The sequence below is a fragment of the Haliaeetus leucocephalus genome, unplaced genomic scaffold, assembly GCF_000737465.1.
Source record: "Haliaeetus leucocephalus isolate CR32 unplaced genomic scaffold, Haliaeetus_leucocephalus-4.0 Scaffold225, whole genome shotgun sequence".
Classification (NCBI taxonomy): domain Eukaryota; kingdom Metazoa; phylum Chordata; class Aves; order Accipitriformes; family Accipitridae; genus Haliaeetus; species Haliaeetus leucocephalus.
In genome coordinates, this window is record NW_010972661.1 from 119,834 (window position 1) to 144,388 (window position 24,555).

The 24,555-nt window shown below is 37.6% G+C and overlaps 1 protein-coding gene across 2 annotated transcripts in view; it reads right to left on the reverse strand.

The window, feature by feature from the left end:
* The window catches only part of KCMF1 (potassium channel modulatory factor 1), a 53,617-nt gene that overhangs the window by 28,253 nt on the left and 809 nt on the right, over nt 1–24,555 (reverse strand). The window contains exons 1-2 of one of the 2 annotated variants that reach the window (XM_010567056.1): nt 17,126–17,227; nt 796–963 (exon numbers count right to left, since the gene is read on the reverse strand). In XM_010567056.1, the coding sequence (XP_010565358.1) occupies nt 796–826 (31 nt within the window). In that variant the 5' untranslated portion in view covers nt 827–963; nt 17,126–17,227. Of the gene's footprint in view, nt 1–795; nt 964–17,125; nt 17,228–24,555 lie in introns of those variants that run through there. The other variant, XM_010567055.1, reaches the window with a different exon arrangement.

A 24,555-nucleotide genomic window follows, 5' to 3' on the forward strand; every position in this document is an offset into this window, starting at 1 on the left:
GAAAATGAGGGGGGGGGGGGGGGGAGAAGGCTGTCACATCTTCTGAACTGGAAGTTAATTAATTAATTGGAAGTATATTTATTAGTCTGATAACCTCTTGTTATCAGACCAAAACAAGATTAAAAATATATATGCGTCAAAAAACCATACAAATCAGTTCTTGTACACTAAAAATCAAAGCAAACGTGTCTGTTTTTTAGAACACAAGAGCTTGCTTGAGACATCTGAGTTGCTGGAGGGCATCCAGAGAAGGGCAACAAAGCTGGTGAAGGGCCTGGAGCACAACTCTTAGGAGGAGCAGCTGAGAGAACTGGGCTTGTTTAGCCTGGAGAAAAGGAGGCTGAGGGGAGACCTTACCGCTCTCTACAACTATAGGAAAGGAGGTTGTAGTGAGGTGAGTACTGGTCTCTTCTATCAAGTAACTAGTGATAGGATGAGAGGAAATGGCCTCAAGTTGTGCCAGGGGAGGTTTAGATTGGATATTAGAAAAAAATTTCTTTACTGAAAGGGTTGTCAGACATTGGAACAGGCTATCCAGGGAAGTAGTGGAGACACCATCCCTGATGGTGTTCAAAAAACGTGTAGATGTGACACTTCAGGACATGGTTTAGTAGGCATGGTGGTGTTGGTTTGATGGTTGGACTCGATCTTAAAGGTATTTTCCAACCTAAACGATTCTATGATTTTCAGTGTGCTACTGGGGGAAATGATTAATAAGTAGAAACATGAAAATCCATATTATGTTTGTAGACACAACATAGCAGCAAATTACTAGAGTTTGAAATTATCACTTACCAAAATCTACTCTTGTTAGTATGCACTGCATTGGATGGTCAGTTGTATGCCTTGTTGTTGTTGCACCACTTTCATAACAAGTTGCACACAGATCGTAATCGTAGCAAATTAAACACTTGTATCGGCGACCTCGAAAATTTCCTTTTAAACATGCATCACAGCTGACACCTGTAAACAAACAAAATTGCTTTAAAACAGCAATAAATGCACTTTTTTTTTCCAAAGAGAGGCAGATTTGTTACTATTGCCTCGCAACAACCCAAAGGAGCCAGCCATCTCTAACGTGCAGTTGACACAAGACTCAATTTTTAAGTGTATTTACATCTTTAAAAGACACTGCTCTCCCAAAATCAGAATCTTGAATTCCTGAAGTAAAATAAGGGCACACTCAAGCACCTGAAATAATAATAGGTTAAGTTCTAAAATCTCTTTGGACGCACCTTCCTACAGGCAGCTTTACTTGGTAGTATTGACTGGTATGTTGACTGTTCAGTTAGGAATCTTGGGCCAAACACTCTTAAAAGCTAAACGGTATAATGGCTGATCAACAGGAAAAACCAACAACAAGCAAACCAACCACCAACAAAAATCCACTAGCTTTGCAGCCTTTACTTTCACACTTCCCAGTACTTTAATTCTGAAGAACATCATAGCCATCCCTGGCATTATACGTGGGGTAGAAATTAGGATCTTTTTCCATTTTAAGTAACAGAAAAAAATTAAGGTGTTTTTTGAAGTCAGCTGCACCAGTTCTCTCCACCCTATTTCTTTCTCAAGTTCAATCTTTGCACTGTAAGGTAGTCAAGCTGCATGTGTTAGAGAAAGGCTTTATAGCTTCCAAAGGTTTTAATTTTTCTCTGCATGGTTTCAGTTCCCTCTTGGTTATTCAGTTTAGTGCAGAAGTATCATCATCTTGTAAACTGTCAAGTCTAGCACAAACTTCCTTCAATCACAGTAGCAAATTAAGGGCCTCCACGAAAGAAACCAGTGTATACAATAAAGACAGGATTTTTATGAACATCCTCTTTCAGCATCAGCTAAGACATGTTCCTCATAGCTTCATATGAACACAGACAACTTTAGAGAAATAGAACTGCCAGAACAAAATATTCACATTAGCCACCTCCCTATTTTTTTTTTTTTAAGTCTAACTGCCAGAGGACTGGTGTTAATTACAGAAATTTTTTACTGTGCTACTCTGCTCTGTAGCGTCTGAACAGAAGCTTTACCACACACAATACAGGAATGCAACAATAAGTAATTTCTTTTACATCTCTACTTATTCAAACAATTTCATCATCACATTTAGATGAACAGTGGAAAAAATTTTCTCTTTTCCTTTAGTTTCTTTACTTACAGGGATAGCTTAAGGTATTATCTAATCACTTCTAATGTCTAAGCACCATGCGTAGATGAATACTGAGGCTATTTCTTTAATTGCCTCACTCAGTATCTACTTTGAAAGCATCACTCTATATGGAGTACTATATTAGAAGAAAATATTTCAAAAATTCTTTGTTAATAGCCTAGAAGAACTACATTTTGAGGACGGCCCTGTTACTACCTTCGAAGTTTGTTTTTTTTAAAAATCTCTCACTTGACATGCTTTTCTCTGAAGCTTCATCCATAAACCCTGAAGGATCTGTAACAACCTTTGATGATTTAGACACTGAGTGCATGATGATTTAGACACTGAGAATACCTGCTTATTAACTCTGTGGAATTAATTTCATTGCTTCAGTTGATTTCTTTGCTTTTTTTCCATATAGAGATCTACAAAATTTTACCTATGCAGCATTGCTATCTCCCCAACAATGCATGCTATACAGAAACCACTTCTTAGTTACTGGAAGCACTGTAAGTCTTTCTGTTGCCTACTAAACTTTCTAGAAAACAGTTGATCAGTAAGTTAGACATCACACTGAAATAAGCAGACAAGTTTAACCTAAGGTCTGTCAGACACAGCTTTCCAGATGAAATATTAAGCCACCATCCTCCAGTAAGCTGTATTTTCCCCACTTTTTTCTTTTAAGCTCAAAACAGTTGATTTAATGCAGATGTAAGGCTCTTTGCAACAGTCAAACTCCTCCTGTCACACGTCCTCTCAAACATCTAGATTGTTCCTACTTGAATACAGACATCTTTTTAAGAAGTTTTAATTTACATGTTTTCTTTATGCTAATACTTCTCCATATCATTCCAAACTGCAACCCTCAAACACTTTGTGATACTAACTTCAGAGAAATTCAGCCAAACATAAATCACAACAGAATGTTTGTATTTAGAACTTCAGAACACTTCCAGTGGAAATGTACAAGGTCTTCAAACAAGAGATGAATTTTGCTTCTTACAATTAATTATCAGAAAGTCTACAATCTCATTCTAACACAAAAACTAGCATCAGTATAACACATCACTATGGCTGGTGAAGTCAGACCAAGAGAACAGCAAAGTTATAGGGGCAGCATGCTTTCTACATCTCTCAAGGTTAGTATTTTGCCACAATTACCACATCCTCGCCTTCAACAAACAGGCTGACAGCAGGGGATGCACCAAGTTATTTTTATATCCTTTTGTGTAGCACAGAATGAAAACCACAAAAGGGAAAATGATAATTAAATTAAAAGCCTCAGTTTGGGAGCTAAACCCATGCCTAAATCCCAAGATCTCCCCCCCGAATTCAGTAGGACCTCTTTTCCTTAAGTTACATCACTTATTCTTCCTTTCACAACAGTCTTAAAGTCAAGTCTGTTACAGTTTTTCCCATTCTTCTTCAAGCCTATTACTTGGCAGCTAAAACCCCCACCCATCTATCCAACCTGGGATCTGGAAATTGAAATACCCAAGCAAATAATCTCCTCCCACTCTATTCCTTCTACTAAACACTTATTTTCTTACGAAAGCTTTGATTTGGTTTTAATTTTTCTCTATTTTAATCTTTACATCAACTGAAATTCCAGAAGTTCATTTCTTTTCCCTGCACAAACCCCAAACACTAAAAGATAACATATTCCAGTCGAACACAGCACGTCTTTCACCAGATGTCTATCCAACATTTCCCTGCATTTACCTTACATTTGCAAATACAGTAAGTATGCTACAGATTGAAGAATGTCAGATTAAACTGAATGCATCCACATTAATCACAGGTTTTAAGAAGAAAACATGGTCTGGAGTGGTTCACTTTGAAGCAGGGAACAAAAGCAAGCAACCAACCAAAAGAACAGCCCAAACAAAGCGTGACAAGGATTTAGATACTCAGCATACACTTCCGACTTGCGTGAAACACTACTGACTTTAAAAGCATCCTTGAACGAAATTCTATCAACCCCAAATGAATTGCTGTTCAGTGAGGACTTCTGATTCACCTTTTGCAAAGCAACGATTTTGGAATGATCAGAGTAAGAAATATCCATTTCATTATCATAGATTATAGAAGTGGCTTCCTCACATGTTTTTCAACTTTATTATTGCTGTACAAGTACCCACATATCCTACATAACGTCTATCGCGTCTAATTAAAACCTTGTTGCTCACTGACAGTTTTTTTTAATGCAACAATGTTCCACTAGAGGGTAGCATTGTGCTAAAAGCCTAAAGGGTTGGCAGTCACTTTAATTACCAAACTTCAAAGTTCTGAAAGTTTCTTCAGCAGTATTCCCTCAAAATATCAATAGTCTCAGTCTCTCCAGCTTCACATTTTGGGTGATATGAATCAGGACATACTCAACGGTCCCATTAACAAAGTATGTTTTACTGCTTCAGTGAAAAATTCTCACTACTTTGATGTGAAGTCATCCCACATCTTCACCTGATACAGGCCAATTACTTCAGGGAAGATATTATCACACAAGCATTTTATATATAGCATGCTGAATAGCGATTATTTTTTTTTTAAAACAAAATGCCCCTCCCCAACACCTTTCATACTTTGATCCTGATAGCCAAATATAATTTGGTCTTATGACACAGAATTGTTTTTGCTAGGAATTAACTAAAATGAAAGCAACTTCTCCTGGGTTTAACAGAGACACCAAAAAGAGCACATGATCTGATTTCATAATGGAGAGAATAACACTGGACAGACATGCAGTTCAAATATTACATACATCAGGATTAATTTGTTTTTACAATTACAAACAAAGCTAAGGTAACATCAATTATAGTGTCCTGAGCAGCCCAAGCCATTAGACGCCCATTTGTAACAGAGCAAACGGTTTTTGCCCCACTGGGCCTCCTCAGATACTATGGGCAATCAGAATAATATTAGAAGCCCAATAATCTGGCCCAGATAAAAGTGACCTGAGAAACTGTGGACAACTCAGGGTTGGGTTTTTTTCTTATTAAGAACATATGGTCAAAGATAAACTATATAGAGACACTGGAATATGTTCCTGCATCAAACAATGTGAGCTGCTAGGCTTTATCAATACTTTACGTGTATCATTTAATTTTTAGAAGTTTCAGAGAAAGTGCCATCCACTAATCACTAGAAAACATTTAAAACACATAGGAAACCTGCATCTGAAGCATTCAAACAATGAAGACAGCAACATTTGGCTCCCAAGAGCAGTATTTAGTCTGTGTGCTATCCCTGAGAATTAAACTCCTTTGTTTTAGCAACACATTGGAAGACATTAGGTTCATGGGTAGTTTCACCATTTAACATTCCTGTCAGCAGCTAAATGTCCAAAAAACAACCTTCCAGCCTGTAATTTCGGTATTGTTTTTAATTCATCAGTGCTCAGAGTAAGGATCACTGAATTTCTTTAATGTCCAACATAAATACATGATTATCCTGTCAGAATGAAAATGCCAGTTACTGAAGCATTTCTTCCTACCGTAAGGAAGGACTGAACTACTAAATGTATTCACCCTTTTCAATGGCTGACAAAATTACATGCAAGAGTACCACACTGAATTTCAAGGGGACTGGACAAACTTTAAGGTTTCTTACCTTTCAAAACCCCAACTTAAGCATGCAAGTAAAAATTAAGAAGTTGTGCTGCCTCTTTTGTGGTACAAAAGGTTGCAACCCATGTACTCAATTTTATTTTTATATTCTGAAGAGCATAAGTAACACTTTAATACTCTCAATATGCATCTGATACATTTCAGTATAAGATGCTCTTTCAGTGGGTTGGCTGGTTTGTTTTTAAATAAATTTGCTGGATATCAGCTATCTCATCTGTAGTCCACAGACCACATGGCAACCCCAGGCCTTAAAGCAAGACGTTCTACTTAAGTAGTTCAGTTGTTTCCAAGACTGAAGATAGGAAAATATATGCCATTTGGTAACATTAAAAAGAGAAATGCCGAATGTTTCTCACTTTAATAGCCTCATCTCATAATGTAGACTACTGCCTGATTTCTAGAACAGAAAATTCTCTTCTTTCTGTGAAAATTTCACCAGAAATTCAGCCAAACCATAGAACTTTGATTTTTGTTTATTTTCCTCACATGTTTAGTAAAGCAGATTGTGAAAACAAACATCAAGGAGACCTACAACACAGAGCATACTCCATCACCCTGGCAGCTCCAAGTGCTGAACAGAAAATTCACACACCATACCCTTGAAGTAACTAAAAATGCTACATCCCCTCACACATCCTGTGTGCAACAGGGCTGAACATGCAGTATCTTCCTATAGCAGAGTGGAAGAAGCAGCAACCAGACTAGTATGTCTGCAAAAAGAACTAGCAGGATTAAAGCTGCAGGCAGAGATGATGTTGACTTGGAATTGGAAAGGGGGGAGGAAAGGGAGGGAATCAGGCCTACATTAGACCAGAAGGGCAAAGAGGCTTTTGTTTTCTGGACAGCACTCCTCCAGACTCTGGAGAGGCAGGAGGAAAAACAGGCACCCGAATCTTGTCATCTCCCTGTTGTCAACAAGTTTCACAAAGCCCACATGCACAGTGTCTGCTACTTGTCTAGAGCTGGTCTATTAAGAAAGAATGGAGTAGTACTGCTGGCCCAGCAAGTTCCAGCCTTGGTCCTAACACATGAGCATCAGTCAGCGTGCTACCAAAAGGACTTTTTCCATTTTTGCTTTCACACCCCAAGTTCTGGAAGTTACACACAGAACGGTTTCAGTCATCTAGGGCATCAGGACAAGCAATTAGTAAGCACTGCAAAACATGCCCAACACCATGCAGGAATCCTGCAGGAGAGATGGCTCCCCACAGCAACAGTTACCTGCCTTTCCCATGAAACTGTCCTTTTCTCTCTGGAATCCCCCAATTCATTCATTCGTCATCCCTTCCAATTCTGACACAGCAACAAGAATCTCCCACAGCTGACTGCCTCATACCTCTGTTCCAGATGTGCAATAAAATACATGGCTCTATTTCACCCTCAGAGCAGTCCATCCTGTGCACAGAGACAGTCAGGAAGGAGTGTCCCAGACACAAACTATTATCTGGCCAAGTAATTAAACTTATTATCTTAATGCCTATGTGTAAGGGATGAAATAGTTGTTCTAGTTAGCTTCATTCTGCTGCTTCCTAACTTGGATTTGTAACCTTTAAAAGTCAGTCCATCAATTTCTATTTGAGTACACAAATTATTTTAATAATTAGTACTAAAATCAGTCAAAGAACAAGACTGCCATTACAACCATTTATATTTCCCTAAAACACTATCAAAAATTCACTGAATACTGAAAAAGTCACTCAACATCTCTTCTCCAGATGCAACTTTGAAAGGAAGGCCACAATATCTAAATGTAACAAGTAGGGCTGTTTTTACTCCTTTGAAAAACATACTGAAACACTAACAAAAGTATTTGCAGTTCTTCAACACCTTAATAAAAAAATTCCTAAGTCACCTCACTTCAGTATTTACTACTTTCACAGGCAGGTTCTATGTATCTCATGTATACATCATACTGCCCAGTAGATGGCATCCCACGACACCAAAGACATTTATACAGCAGGTCCAAGAACAACTTTGCCACCATCAATGCAAATATAAACACCAAGTGAACATTTTAATTTTTTAAAAATAGATAACAGAAACACTGGTGGTTTCACTACACCTTAGCTGAAACTGGCTGAAAGAGGGAAGTTGTTTTCTTACAACCCCAGATGGATGACATAACAGCCAACTAGTAAACCCTCTGCAAGCAACTTTCTTTTAAATATTATCTTCTCAAAAAAATTCCAACCAAACAATATTGATGGGATTTTAATTTATTGATCACTGTCCAGATATCATTGCCCAAGTACCAAATCACTGAAAAAGAGACAGTACACAAATACATCTGTAAGATGAGGTTTAAATATTGCTCACGTACTCCAACCTTAAACAGGCCAAAACAGGTTCTGTACAAGCACACACATAGAATCTCAATCGATTCTTGCCAATATTAAACATATATTCTCTCTACACAATAAAAATCACTTTCTTTGTAAAGATTTTACACACAAATCCACAGATTCTTCCATCTCTATAGATATACTGCTCGGACACCACACATATAAACCAGGAACTGCTCTAGAGGCTTCTGAAAACTCTGGACTTACTATCTAGACATCATTTTATCAAGAATCACTATAGAGCCTATGATGCAAAAAACCCCAACTTTCCTGACAACCTAGGTAGAATACCTTCCAATCTTCTGTAGTAGAGAACAAACTTGTCTACATTCAAGAAAGGACAGACAAAATAATGCACATCCCTGTGCCGAAATACAGAAAGCAAGCAGATGCGTAAGAAGGATTTTAACAAGTTCACAGGAGTCCTGCGAAACTCCTTCAGATAAGATGAGAAAGCAGCTACAGGAGACCAATTTTCAAAACACATTTTTTAACTAGCCTACCCTGTTTCTAAGGAATTTCGTTTAGCAAAATATAAATCCACTGTTACTGAAGACAGCTATTATGTTTGAAACCTCCTAGAAGAGTATTGCTATGCCTTCTATTTTCTGTTTTATCACTTTCACAATTTACTACAAACACCACAAAACAAACAGATATATTAGCCCCCAAAAAAGCATATTAAATACTGACAATCTAAATAGTGTTTTCTAGGCTTCATATCCCGATCACACTCTTCACTAATTGTTCCTTAAGTTCAGAGAAAACTAGGTTACACTTTTAAATCCTGGCCTCCTACAGCACAAAGATGTTTTCATTCAGAGTACCACAGACTTCTAAATTTTCAACAAAGAATGTCAAGTATCTTCTCTGAATAGAGAATTACATTTAACATATTTAAACATTTAAAAACCAGCAGAATTCTTAACCTGTCATGAGAACTGATTTAGTGAACGGTTTTCCCAGACTTGTTTAAGACATTTAAAGTATAACTAGAAATGGTGTACATTGCAAGGATTTTTGATCAAGCAGATATGGATTTCTAATTTAATATTTGATACTCTGTCTCACATGTCTCTTATAAATCAATTAATATAATTTAATTTGACCATCAAAACCATCACAACATGAAAGCCTGCTAGAGTACTGTAAACACATTAAAATTAAACAAATCGCAACACATTTATCAGAGTGCAAAAAGTTTGTAATGTGGCAGCAAAGGGCACTGGCACCAGTCACGATCTTACTTAACAACTCTGTCAATCTGGAAAATGGCAAACAGCATGTGAATTCTATTAACAGAAAAATACTTAAATTGAGGAAGCTGTAAACAGTGCCAGGGCAAGAAAATAACTTTAACAGCACTGGGGTAAATCCTGTATCTAGTAAAACCAATGGCAAAGTTTCTCATTTAATAGGACAGAAACAAGTTCCTGAGTTTCTTTCAGGATTAAAGAGAAAACAAAAAGATGCAGCCCAGGCAAACACCAACTGAAAGAGAATTGGGCTGGTGGGAAGAACATCACACAAAAATGAGTTTTGTAGGTGTAAGAAACATGAAGAAACATTGAGAAAATAAATTAAACAGAAGAACTGGTGCTTCTCTGTTGAGCCCTGCAAGAATTAAGATGTAGTCTTCTCAGAAAATAAACCTTTGCTTATTTTGATTTAGTGTGTTATTTAATAAAAGTAAAAAAAAAAAAGGAAAACCAAACAAGGTGAACAAGACATGTCCAGTCAGGCACAGGAAAGAACTGAGTAGTACAGCTCAACAGAGTAGAAGTTAAAGTGCTTGAAGACTCAACAGTCTTCACTCCTTTTTCTATGAGCCACTGTTTCAGGCAGATAAGGGAAAAACATCATAACATACCCGGCAGAGGCAAAATTCATCAGTTTTTCCTTGTAAACTCTTACCTTTGTAAAAAGCTTAGCAGAAACTAAGTATTCTATTTAGGTACACCCTATGCATAGCTCTGGTGTCTGGAATACACACTCAGCTTTACCTCCTTTTGCACTGTCACACTCACTCCCGACCCTCTTAGACTTAAACATTCCCCAAACAGGCAAATGCAGCAAGCTTTTCTCCCCTGCAGCACAGAGAAGAGGTTGATTTAACACAGGCAGCAATGCAGGAACCAGGCAGCACAGGCTGGGCAACCAGAGAGGGAGAAGAGAAAGACAAAGTTTTCATGAAGCAAATGTTCCAGCTCTTGCAGTAATGCCTTGTGATTGTCTCACAGTATGAGACTCATGTCTCACGACAGCCAAGACTTACAGTAAAGACTTGCACAAGGTGGTCTGGAAATATACAGAATTTTCACGTCAGGAAAACACATCCAGAAAGCAGCTGAGAGAGGGAGGGAAAGAAGAAGTGGTTCTCCTCTTCATTAAAGAAACCAGCGATGTCCAATACACAGCTGGCAGCCGTACCTAGATTTCTCCCTGTCACCCAACTAAGTTTACAGACAGGAGCACAAGAACATTTTCAAACTTACAGCCTACTTTCAAAATCACCATTCTGAATGGCACCACAATGGCATAAAAGAAATTTATCCTTCCTGAACACCACAAGAGGTCTAGGAACTTGTAAAAATACTTGAGTTTCTCTGAACTCAAGACAGAACAATAACAAAAATTTATTTAAACAATGGCAACAGGAGGTTAAAAACCTACAGTATATTCATTTAAGTAATAGTAGTGTTCTACCCTGGGCTTTCTCAGGCATTTTGTGTACTATGAACATAAACAGACTGCCTTGGCAAACACTATTACTCCCACTCTTTGTTACGGCGAACAGATTCTCAAGCTGGTAACATGCCTGCAGAAGCTACAATTGCTTATGATGTGAAAGCTACACAAGAAAAGTGCTGTGGGAAATGCAGTAACCTAAAGCAAAAAAGGTTTCATGCCTATTTCGGTCTGGCTTTGAGTTTGTTCCATTCCCCTCCCCTTCCTTCGGATTCTCCATGGCACATACTTCTTTGCTAATTGCTTATATGTTCCCTGGATTGGCAACCCAGCCATTTGCCAGCCATACCAAATGCCTACCTTTCTTTCTTTCATTAGGAAGAGTTTCATTTAGCTTTATTACTTGTAGTTTCTTTTTTCTTCTCCTCTTACACCACATAGGCATAAAGAACCAAAGACTATCAGAACACTACCTTCTGAACACTTCCCTGACAGTCTCATCCCTGCTTTACACATCTACCCAACTTACTTTTCAGATTAATTTACTAACCACTCTATTTGAAAATGATGAGATAGTTTTCCTAAATAGCTTTCAATCTATCACTAAACTCTAACAGCCATTACTGGTTTACAGATCACAGTTAATAAGTTTTTTTCACTGTAATTAGCTCAATCTCTTAAAACTCTTTTTATTTAAGAACTGCTTTAAAAAAATATTTCTGTTCAAACCTGTCCTCAAAGTAAACCTGATTCTCTGGAAAACCCCTACAAAACTTGATTTTCAATCCAACACACTAAAAAGGAAAGCATCACTTGGGACAAGTATGAAAAATTTTAAGTCTGTCAAACCAGATAACAAGGGATCAATTTACTGTAAAAACATGAAAAACAAGTTCATCAGCTTCACTATTATTCTGCCATAAAATCCCAATCATATTAAGAAATTTCAGGACAGGAAGGGAGAGTTCATTTTTATTCCTAGAACTGAAAGCAGCCACCTACAATTTCAAAGAGAAAAAACAATCTCTATTTTTATCTGTACAGAAACTAAAGATACATTAAGGTCACTGTTTAGAGCACCTATTTTCAATTGGAGGGGGAAACAACAACTCTGAACAAAACAATCACTGTGGTTTCAGTATAGCTGTTTTGTTGCAGGTATAAACACTAAAAGGCAGAATAAAGACAAAAAAATGGGATTTTTGTTCTATCCTGCCAAAAGTCAGATCTCTCAAATCCTCACGTTAAATTTTAATGAAGCAAATTGCCAAGCACTCTAACTTGGACCACAAGAGTCAGACAGGTATCACAATTCCCATCACCTTGCTTCAGAAAAAAGCCTTCTGCAGTCCTTCATCCTTACTCTGCATAGCAGAGTCATTCAGCCTCGCTCTCGAACAAGACATTCAGAATTAAACAATGTCAAAAACATTTGGAAAACTGCATGTGCACAAAGGATCAACAGCCAGATGGAAACAGTCTGAAACTTACAGTTGCAGAGGAATACTTAGTACAGGAACCTAATTTAATGACTGAACTACAAAAAAAAAATCTTATTTCCCAGAGAGTTCTAAAAATTTGGAAATTGAGCTTTAACAAAAAAAGATGCTTTTTAAAATGAAAATAACAGACAGCAATTTATAGACATGTTTTTCTTTATTTGGTGAACTACAAGAATAAAGCAGGTGCCTAATAATACAGCATTTTATCAAAACAGACAAAACATACCTCACTTCATAATTTAAGAAACAAGGAGAGGGAGCATCAAACCCCATTAGGTCTCACTACTACATAGGTGTCATGCTGCAGTTGCAAAATGCACAGAACAGGATTTTAAGGATAAGAGAAAAATCAACTGTACAAACAAATCTGATAAATCTTCATTGAAAGAAGTTTTTACATGATCTGCCTATTGGAAAATAATTGAGTGCTATAATATAAAGATACTACTGAAAAAACCCCCAGATAATGAAGCTGGGGGAGAGACCAGAGATTTTCACTGTTTTACCTCATGCATCTTGGAAGGACAGACATAGTGCATTCATAACATTGAAAACCACAACTTTTTCTTTATGTTTTCAGACTAACTTATAAGCTCTGTTCTCCATTTCTACTGGACTCTGCTTGAATTCCACACAGAAAGGTAGTTTTCGTCCACTAAACTGCTCAGCTATTTCAAGTTCTCAGATGTTTATGATCAAAAACACTCACTGTCATACTTGTATATTCTGTAGTTAGTACCTTCTTCAAACATAAATTTTTTTTAAGACTGCCTCACTGTACACCATGTTGGATTCTAAAGTTTGATTTGGGAACATGTCAAACATGCAACCAGTTTTACCATCAAAAGAGCACAGTGTTCTAGTCTACAGATACCCATAACTGAAGTTGGGTATAAGCGTGAAACTCTATCCATTTACCTTGGCAGTCTTCAAGGTGGTGTCACTGGGGAGCAGGGACGAAGAGAGACCTTCAGCCCGTTCAGCAGAACAGCATGTCCACATTCCTGGTACAACTTTAAGCCAACTGTCATTTTAACAGGTTTTCTGAACTCTCTATCAACTGTTACAACACATCAGGTCCTACAGGAAACAGTAAGCATTAACTACTTTCCTTCCAGACTCTTCCGCATGTGCGACAGCTGGCAGCTACCTTATTTTACTGACACACCTCTTAGCAGAGCAATAAAACTCAGAAGCAATTCAGCGCCTCTTGCCTTCCCAAAGTTTACAATTCTACATTAATTTTTCAGAAAGAAAGAGATATGACACTGCATCTGAAATACTGTCCACATAAAATATAGAGTTTTGAAGCTTTCTGGGGATTTGCAGACATCTTTCAGTACAGGCAACAGACCCACACACAGCAACTTGGAGCCTACAGTACAGCCAATAGTGAGTCCATTTTTCTTGTGTACAATTAGAAGATGCCTTACAATTGCCGCAGGAAGAAAACAAAAGGATTCACAATCCTGTTACTTACAAGCAGCTTCTTTAGTCTTCTTTACCCCTAAGGTCTGCTTCGACTTGAATATAGGTCATCAGATCATTCAAACTATTTCCTCTGTAGTTTCTCATTTCTGAGAGACATTCCTCAGAGTCCCAGCAGCTTCTCTACAGTTCCTGGATTAATTGGAAGAAACTGCAGTATGGACCTTCACAATTGCTATGCACTGCCAAGATCTCCAAATGCTTAGCACTATGAAAGAGCATGCACGCAGTGCCATCTTACAGATTAGGGACATTTAGTGCAATGTCATATTACACAAGCTAAGAAAGTGTCTCATTTCTTCAAAAGCATTAATTTGTGAGTAAGAACATTACAAGAAAGGAAGAATAGGTTTGGAAGAAGCTCAACACAAAGTTTAATGCAAGCACTATGAACAGTATTCATCAGCTGCTGACATGAAATATTTGCTCTGAAAAAATACATCATTGTATTCCTCAAAGCTACAGAGTCTGGAGTTCTGCACCTCAATTATCACCCCAAAGTACTTTATTCGTGGCTGGATAGCTGTACTCTGGCATGTAATTCTCAACAATCTGCTCCTTCAGCTTTCTGGTCACTTTCAGAACATGGTTTAGTGGGCATGGTTGGTGGCCAGACTCGATGATCTTGAAGGTCTTCTCCAACCTAAATGATTCTATGATCCCTTGAATTCCTAATGCTTCCAGGAACAAAATATTAAGTGAGCTTTGACATATGAGAATGACACCTCTCAGTAGCTGGATCCAATACTTAAGAGCTGGATAACATCATAGACTACAAAACAACCCCAAAACCTATTAAAATCCTCCATTTATTTTTTTTTAATGTGACATCATCAGTTAAACTTGAGAATTTGCTTCCTGCAGATCCTCTGCTTCTAAATAAACTTCAGACAGCAGTTTGGAATAACACAAGAATGTTATCAATAGCAAACTCTACAACTACAAGTTTGACTAATAATAGTCAATTATTCTAAGGAATCCTCACTTTTAAAGCCACTCTTCTGTAGCAAAATCTCAAGCTCTTTTCTCAGCTCCTCACAAAAGTCTTCCAGAATAAGGAACACTTGGTATGTTCTCAGATCCTGCCTGGCAATTCACAGGCCTTACGCCAAAACAACCTTGGAGAAGATACTGGCAGATCATAGATCACAGCATCCATTCTTTCTGCATTCAGGAGGGCAACTAGGTTTATTCACCTTCGCAGTTTTCCAAAACTGAATATAACCAAGGGAGAAGAGAACTGGGAAATCTATCTGACCTCCTCCTTAGTCAAGACACTCTGCATAGTTTCTACTCCATTTCTTAAATCTGTAAGGCATCTAATTAGTATAATTAACGAATACAAGTCTAAACAATTTTAAAAAATTGGTCATGCTTTACAGCAGAAGTAACCAACTTCCAGCTGGAGATTAAACTACACTTACTGATAATTTCATTTTATCAGAACCATACAAACGATAGCAGGGGACAGGTATGGAATAAGATCATATGAGCTATCTTACGCACATCTCTACAGCTTACTTTTGCAAAGCTTAGTCTTTCTTCAAGGGCATCCTAAATTCTCTTTCCCAATCCTACCTCACTTTCCACAGCTAGGTTTAGGGAGAGAGTCTACTCTGGACTAACAATAATTCAGGTGCTGAAGTTAGTGGCCTTATTCACTTTCGGAAAGTAAAGAGAAAGTCAGAAGAAACTTTAGAAACTGCAGTGGTAGGACTATGTCTGTCCAGTTGCAACCTATGTTCCACCGCTACTACTCTTGGTGAAGCTGCTCTCACAGATCCAATTTCATCTGTGAACCACAAGGTGCTTCTCCTGACAGAAATTTTCCACTTGCAGAGACAATCCACACCTCAGTTTGCATACTGATATATACATAATATCTGTACACTAAACACCGTTTGTGTTAGGCACATCTCATTGTTACTGCCTACATTAAAAACATATGCGAATATTTGCAATAATTAAAGCATTTACTTTCTTGACATGAAAGCAAGGTGATAGTATCCTGAGCACAGACAAACCTTTGTGCCCAAACCACAGACTTCTTCAGTCAATTTCATTCTAACTATCTCAAAAGAAAGACCAAACAACAAAGGTTTATAGTCAGACTCCCAGCAGTTTCAGATTCACTCCAGGTGAACACCGATTTCTAAGCATATACAGCTAATACACACACAAACTGCTAAGTTATGCAAAAAATGTATTACCAGTAAAACTGAATGTTGTTTCTTACTAGAATTATTTATTTGGAAGTAAAGACAGAAGTTACCGACAATCACACAAGAAGTCCTTACATGACTGTATCCTAATGCATTTCTGACCTTGAAAATCTTGTATGATCTATTGCTGCTGGAGCTAGGATACTTGAGATAGGTATCCACACATATCACTTATTTAACAGCTCACAGCACTGCTCTCCAACCACCCACCTCCAGGATGCCTCCATTCAGCCTCCAAGTAATTCTAATGTTGTTCTACGCACATGCCCAGGTGTTTGCTTCCAGAAGCTGCCATGAAGTTCCTGCCATCCTATCAGGCACCTGGAGAGCAACTCTGTTGGTCTGCAGAGGAGCAGGATTTGTTTAGAAATTGGTTTAAAATTACAACCTGAATATGAATATTGATATTCTCAAACCACTTTATCCCATCTGTCACACTAATTCACACTAATTTCTACACTAACTGTTTATGTATAAAGACTTTATCCCATCCTTTCAATTTTTTTAGGGTAAACGCAGTCTAAGAGAGCTGGCCAATAGTAATTGCCTTCAGCCAAAAATACTGGCTGCTTTAATATCAGTAAGCTAACAGAAGTCAGACCTTACATATCCTTTAACACTAGGAATCAAGTGTTACTGAATAGTTTTGTAAACAGTGACTCTCCTGAACAAATAATTAAAGAATTAATCAGTCATAACCTAGACTAGTAAGTAAAATCTTCAATACTAAAGCCACCTTGTCTCATCTAACAAAACCAAAACACAAATCTATCTCTGTAACAGGTCAGAGAAACCACTGCCTGAAAACATTTTCAGCAACAGCTGTTTTCTGAAATAAGCGAGGGCTAGTTGTGCTACCAAGAAATAACAGAGCTTTTCTTTTCAAAACGGCTTACAGGGGCAGGCATTAAACTTCTATTGCACTTGAACCCAATATGGGTCTACAGTTTCCCCAGGTGTTTTTGAAAATCCCACCCTAGAGCTCTCTAAGGAGGAAAGTAGGAGAGGAAAAGCACAGTAAAGGGAAGGAAGAACAACGACGAGGAAGGAAGAGGGTGAAAGATAGGAGATCAAAGACAAAAAGAAGGAAAGCAAAGAAGATAATTTATCCTACCAGAGACAGCACCTCTTGTCAGTCAAGACAAGAAACATTGCCTCCCAAAAAGAATCTGGCACCAGGAAGTGGCAGAGGTCATGGGGGAAGACCAAATCTGACCTGAGGTAAGAAAAAAAAATGGAATTATGATTATTTTTTTTTAACCTTTGTCTGTTGCTTCATCTTACTTGTGCAATGTATTTTAAAAAAAACCATTTTTTTTTTAATTAATGTCTTTCTTCAGCTGGATTTTGATAGTGATGACAGCGGGATGATCCAGATCAAATATGGAACAGGATCAATAGTATTTTAATAAAAATGTGAAAATCTATGTAAATACTGAAATTAAAACAAATTTAAAATACTATAGCGAAGCTGTATGAAATGATAGCTGTAAACAGTATATGCCACTGAAATGTCCCAATGAGTCAAAAATTTGGAAGAATGCACTTGCATCTATAAAACTTACTGCAGTGGAGTACAAAACCACTAATTCCTATCTTTAGGAGACTTTCCCGAGTGTCTTCTGGCAAGACATAAAATCTCTACCTTATCTCCCACGTGCAAATGGGAGAGACATCATGGTCTCCTGTGTCCAGGTTCCCTGTTTAATTGTAACAAAAAAGCTCTACCCAGGTCTCCAATTGAAAATGGGCTAACTTTTAGATAAAGTCTCCTAGAAGATCCAGATAAAGCAATCACAACAGATAGAATTAACATATTCATGAAATTCACTGCAGGGCCACAAATGGGCAATGAAAAGAGGAATTCTTGTACAAAGGCATATCACAGACTAAGCCTAAAAAAAATTTAAATATTTTAACATTAAAAATTATTTAAAAATCCATCAAACAAATCCATCCTCCCCCTAACACTCATTCAAACTACATTCTCAAAACAAACCTGGGGGTGGGGGAGTGGAATTTCCAAGTATGTTGGAGGCTCCAGTAACTTCTATCTGTACATTAAAATTAATTCCAAACTAGAACCAATGACTTCAAGTGGCAGAAATCAAGCCATCACCTGCATACACCTTTGAAATACAATTCTGAGACCTATGGATGAAGATCAGTTAGGCGAGTGATAAAAATCATATTAAAGCTGAAGACAATTCTATGATGATGCCCCACAATTTTCATTTGGTACTAACCTCACTTACCAACTTTGTAAATGTCAATAAGCCAAATAAAACTTTTTAAATAGCTCTAAACTGAAACCTTGGGTTTACATACACATTCTGAAACAGTGGAACTAATGAGTTTGTCTCTGTGCTCCACACTGAATTCAAAATGCTCTTACTTCATTGTATCAAAATTAATTGTAATAATGCTATGCAGACATAAAAATGTGGATAACCATAAGGATCATATGTGCAAAAAATTATAGGAGTAAGTTCAAAACAGGTGTTCAGGTGATGCTTCAGAGAAAGGTGTAGGAACCAAACGGGACGTAAGATTTGAGATACTCAACTGCCGCATTCAAATCTGAAATAGTTGAGAGACCTGGAATATAAAGTGTAAGATAAAATCCAAAGCTTTAATTGTTTAATCTGGGTACTAGGTAGCCTCAAGACCCTTCAGTGAAAAAATCCTCCACAATATCATTAGATACTGTATGAAAAAGCACTTAAGCTTTAATCACCCCCTTCGATTAATGAAATATCCTCTTGTATTCAGAAAAGGAGATTACAGACTCTTGCACAGATGATGCCTTTCTTTCAGATTCCCTCTCCATATCAGCCTCAGGTAAATACCTTTTCAATTTCCACCCATGCAGTAATTCCCCCTCACATGTGTCCTGAGTCACTAACAGCACAGCTGCTCACAGTGCCTTATAATGCTGTTTCTGTATGGGTAAACAACATTGCTGCCTATAGTTAAGCTTGTATATACCTCTTCTCCATTATGACTGCATTTTCAGTACCTGCAGGTACCAAATCCACTCATCTGCTCTAATCCTGTAGAGGGAAGAATGCATTAGATGTGGAAGATTTAGCCCAAGTGATTCCAAGAAAAAAAAACAAAACAACCAAACATGAAAACTCCCAACTTTGCTCTTATTAAAATATATGCATCCTAGTATCAATCAATTACCAGAATCCATAGGAAATGCAATCTAACACAGTTGTATTCCTTTCTACAAAAAAAATACCACCTCACTCAGTGCACCAGGGCATATAGTGTTCAGTAAACAAAAAGTCTATTTGTTTTATCATCACTGGTCAGTCTGAGCCTTTATGTATCACACACTGAAAAATTTGCATTGACTATGGATTTCTGCACTGCCTTTTCCCGGCAAGCATTCCTCTGTAGCATTTCAGTGTAGCACAAATATCAATTAACTAACTTTGAGAGCACTTCTAAGCAGTATTTTCCTTCTCTTGAAATAGAGGTAAACCAAGACATGTAAAGATTAAAACTGCAAGTCCACTGCATCCAGCTGCCCAATCTGAGATGCCAAAGGATGGATTTTTCAGAATCTTTGATTTTCTAGAGTTAAGTGTTTTTCAAAGCTTATCGCTCAGTTACTACAGTTGCAGTCATGAATGCTCAGATCCCCAAATCCCAAATCAGGCCTTCATAACATAAGGAGCAAACAGCTAACAACCACCTGTGAATTCCTGCTGAAGTGATTTGCCTAGTAGTCCACATAACTCTGGAGCAGAGGACCCTCTGCAGGAGGGTCGATCCAGCTTTCCACAACAAAACTCCACTGTCAACACCTCGACCATCCTTTCTTCCTGTAATGCCGCCTACGTGCTCATTTGCTGTACAGTCCCACAGAACAGGGGTCTAACACACAAAACCTTCCTGCACACCACACCCTAAGAGAGGCAGGGGTGATACAGAATAGATAATACGCAGCTGTGTAATTACACAATGCAGATACTCAAGGAAGGTTGAATTAGTGTTGTCTGTGCAACCAAATTCTGGCACATCCCAACTCCTGAGCACTGTTCTTCCAATCTGCTGCTTTGTCCAGCAGTTTCTTGAATATAGTTAACACTTTTTATATGTCACTATTCAGGTTTTTTTATTCCTTAACAGTAACTGAAGCAACAACAAAGACACACCTATGAACAGCGACACCCACAACTCTTCCTCAAATGTTATCAGCAATGTAAACATGCAAAGATACTTGAAAAGCTTTCTTTGTTTTATTTAATGTGTACGAATTTTATTTGTGCAGTACCGCTCAAGCAACTTGCATGGCTCTCTTCCCCTGATCCCTTCTAGTCACCACTAGTTCAGACAAACATTTGGAAGAGTTATATCACCACTGTCTTCTCTTTTCACCCCCAGCCAATAATGCTAAAAGTATCACAGTTCCATCCCAGTTTTTCTGCTTAAGATACTGGCTATTGACCTTTCAACACTAATCATTTAAACCTAATCTTTTTCTCCTGTTTCCCAAAGAATATTTGATCCATGGCATTACTACTACTCACAAACCTGAGAGAAAAAATGGTCTCTCTTTACACGTTTTTGGAGGACCTTGTTCACAGACTCTGCAGGGAGAGCAGCATATTGGTTCACACACAGTGTATTTCCCAAATCATCAGAGCCAGAAACCTTTTTTTTAAATGAAAACCTAGCTTCCTCAAAACCACCACGTATCTTGCCAGTTAAAATATCACTGATGTGTCCAGCTCCTTTTATTATTAAATGATTCAGTTTCTTACTGAAAGCAAAGTTTAATAATAAAGCAAATTACTGTGTTCCAGTGTTTCTAATCACATTTGCAGCTGTTTACATTTAACAGGAATATTTTTTGTCCTAAACACAGCTCTCACTAGTTAAATTATCACACTCACTTTCAGATACTGCACAACACCTGTAATTACATGCATTAATATGCTACCATAGGGTAAAACTAACAACAGTATGAAATACTTTCACATACATAGTTAGAAAACGCTTTGTCAGATTCCAGTATTAGTGCAATTCAAAAAACCTCATTGTTTTACATTACACGTCCAACTTTATCTGGATTTATTTTCTACAAAACAGATCTAAATAACAGCAACATATGAAAAAATTTGTGATTATTCTGCATTGTGGAATAGAAAAATTCCACATTGGGAGAAGATGTAAGCAAAATATTAAAATGCATCAGAAGGCAGAAAGTTATAACTGGTGTCACAGATGCATATTTCATTATTAAATGCAATACTTCACCACAACAGTATTTTGAGTACTTTGTATGAAAAATATGTATTCTTGTTACCTCAACTAAGAGCTTTACATGCAAAAATAGATTAATTCTACATTTAGTGGCAATTCTACAACTGACACTGCATGAAATATTAAAAGTTACACATCAACTGCTAAATGTTATTTATCTTGAGAGGAGTTTGTAGTACCCTTCCACAGCTCAAGTATGACACAGCTCTTGCATAATTATGATGGGCAGAAACTACTGTTGCTTTTAATATTTTCAAAAATTTTGTTATGGATAAAGTTTTATGTTTTGTATGATGATAATACAGAAAATGTCAACAGCCCAGGCACCCAAGCTGTTCACTGTACAGCTAGAAGACTGGAGCTAACACTACCCTTACATTAGCTGTTTTCAAGCGCTTGGTCTGTATTCAAGTGTAACTCTAGGATTTCTTGAATTTCAAAGACCAAGTTCTGTGCATTTGTTTTTAAGATGTGCTTATTTACCCTTCTATTACAAAGAAGCACTTGATTTAAAGATCTCTATGCAAGACATTTATACATACACACACACAAAAAAGGAGCACTGAGACTCCAGCTCCCTCAAATACAAGGAGCTTGAAGCTAGCAGAGAACATTTGGAAACTCATGGTCCTGACAGTCACTGCTCTCCCTTCCTAGGTTTGTTACCACCATCCATTCACAACTTTACTTCACATGGGACTAGGATTAACTGCAGAGCTTTGCTGATTCATAAGAAATGCTGACAAATGGGCACCCTCAAAAACAACCACCACTTGCATTGCTGCTAGCTCTTTAAAGCTTAAAGAATACATCCCTTAGCAAAAATTAGAAACAATGTATGGAACTGAGGCTGGGAGTGTGGTGCAGAGTGTGAGAGACAGAGAAAGCCAGGCCCTTGTATGATCAGTAATGCTGCAGCAACCCAGTTTCACAAATGAAGTTGCAAAAAATGGTCTTCTAATGATATTACTGGAAGTTGTGATTCTCTATTTTTCTGCTGTCCTGGGTGGTATCTACCGCCATGTGAGAGAATCATTGCCAGATGCATGTCCACAGAAAGAAAATCTGTAATATGCAGAATACCTTCTGGTATACTTTCTAGAGAATAACAAAAATTACCTGCCCACTCCTTGTAGGCTGCCAAATATTACACCACCACTACTCCTCAACAGAGGGGCTAACCCAGAGAAACACAGCATGTCACTCCCATAAAGGGAACAACATGAAATCCAAGACCAGGGGACGACCTCATGTTGCATTCTAGAAAACCAAAGGCAGAGAACAGCTAGTCTCTTAACACCAAATCACAGAACAAAACTGGCTTTGAAAAATTAGAAGTGACTAGCAATAGCAAGAGGTGGATAAACACTAACAGCTACTCTTGACAGTACTACCAACAAAGTCTCTTGAATACCAAATGAAGATTTCAAAAAAGAGCAACAATAACTCATGTTCTAGTTGTGCCCATTTTCCTGAATTCAGGAGAAACGTGAGCCCAAAGCTCATGTGTGAGATGAGAGCACAGTGAAAAAGCAGGCTGTGGTTAGACTTTTTCTGAAGGATAACAATTGCTCTTTTTTCTCTCTTTTTTTTTTAAACAACAGATTGTATTTTATGGATTATTACACCAAAGAAAACAGTCCAGAAACCCCGATGGAAAAAATTAAGCTTAAATCTCTATAAGATGCTTCATGGCCTATTTAAGGTCCCAAGACTTTGAGAATTCCAACATCTCCAGCATTTACCTTTCCAGAGACATCCTTTCCCATCATAAAACTGGTACAGCATCCAGTTTCTGTCAGGAGCAATCAATAAATCTCATTTGTAACTTAGAAAATGAACCATTTTAAAGGAAACACACAGAAAAGATACCAGTTATTAAACATGATTAAAGCTTGCTTTTTCCCTATACCATATTCTTCCAAGACAACCCTTCCCAAACTAGCCACATTGGATCAAAAAAACCTGTCAGCTGTGAATGACACCATACAGATCTGAAACAAGAATTACTTTTAGTATTTCATTTCCAAGGATTTCCAGATTTCTAACAGAATTAAGTGTCCAAACCCCTTTTCCATGAAGTTGGAAAAGCATACCTCCCATATTAATATGAGTTATTCTAACCCTGTGACTAAAGTTGACTAAACCAAAATATCTGAAGTGTGAAGAGGAGAATCACTGAGAAATTAAGAGACAGACCATAATTTTAATAAAAATATCACAAGGATACAGTGACAGATATTTTTTATTCTCACAGTGTTCTCATGGTTTCACTCACGCCATGTGTGCGCATACACACCTGAGGAGTCTACATCCACAATACAGAATTACCAAAACTCACACTCACTTACCAAGAAAAACAGACAGGTTTTTTTCTAACTAGGCATGTCTAGAAGGAACAAACACTGATGAATCTGCTTTGGAAAGAGAATATTAAGCCTGGTTTTGTTAACAGTCACTCCTAAAAATATCAACAAATAGGCAAGCAAGGGAATGTAACTTTCCCTACTACAAAAAGAACCTAACACAATAGAAAAATGTATGATACAGCCTCCATCAGAAACATACTTACAAGGAAACCTACTTTCAGATTTCCTCTGTCTTAACAAAAAGGCTGCTCCAGGACTGAAATGTCTTTTTAGCAAATGTGAGTACCTTTTATAACAGCCCATGCACTTACCACTATAAACACTAAAGAACAACACATGGTATCACTTCCGTAATTTTAACCTGTTCAAGCTAGAAAAGGCTTGTATTCTACTACTGTACTTTAAAGAGAGTATCATGGATACATGCATCACAGCAAAGACTTACAGACTGCATAATCCCACATCACTTACAACAACTTTGTGATCAATGCTCACTTCATTCGCTATTGTTATAAACTCCATCTTTAATCATAAAGAAATCCAGCATCTCCACCCACTTGGGAAAATACATGGGGGGGGGGGGGGGAAAAAGAAGACAGATGGAATTTGATACCCCTACAAAATTTTAACTTTAAAAAAAAAAGTTAGGGGTTTTAGGGAAGATAGTTCTTTGATACAGAAGCACACATACTTGCACAAACAAGAAGTCTGCAAAATACTGTGACGGCACACCGAAAATCCATTTGTCCAGCACCAAGCTACCAACTAGAAGCCAGCATTATCAGCCACAAATACGGAACTCTCCTATAACGATTCTGTCAAAACATTTTAAGACTAGGTAAAACAGAGAAATGAGAAATTAGCTAAGATAGAGCAAATGGAGACAGGTGCTGAA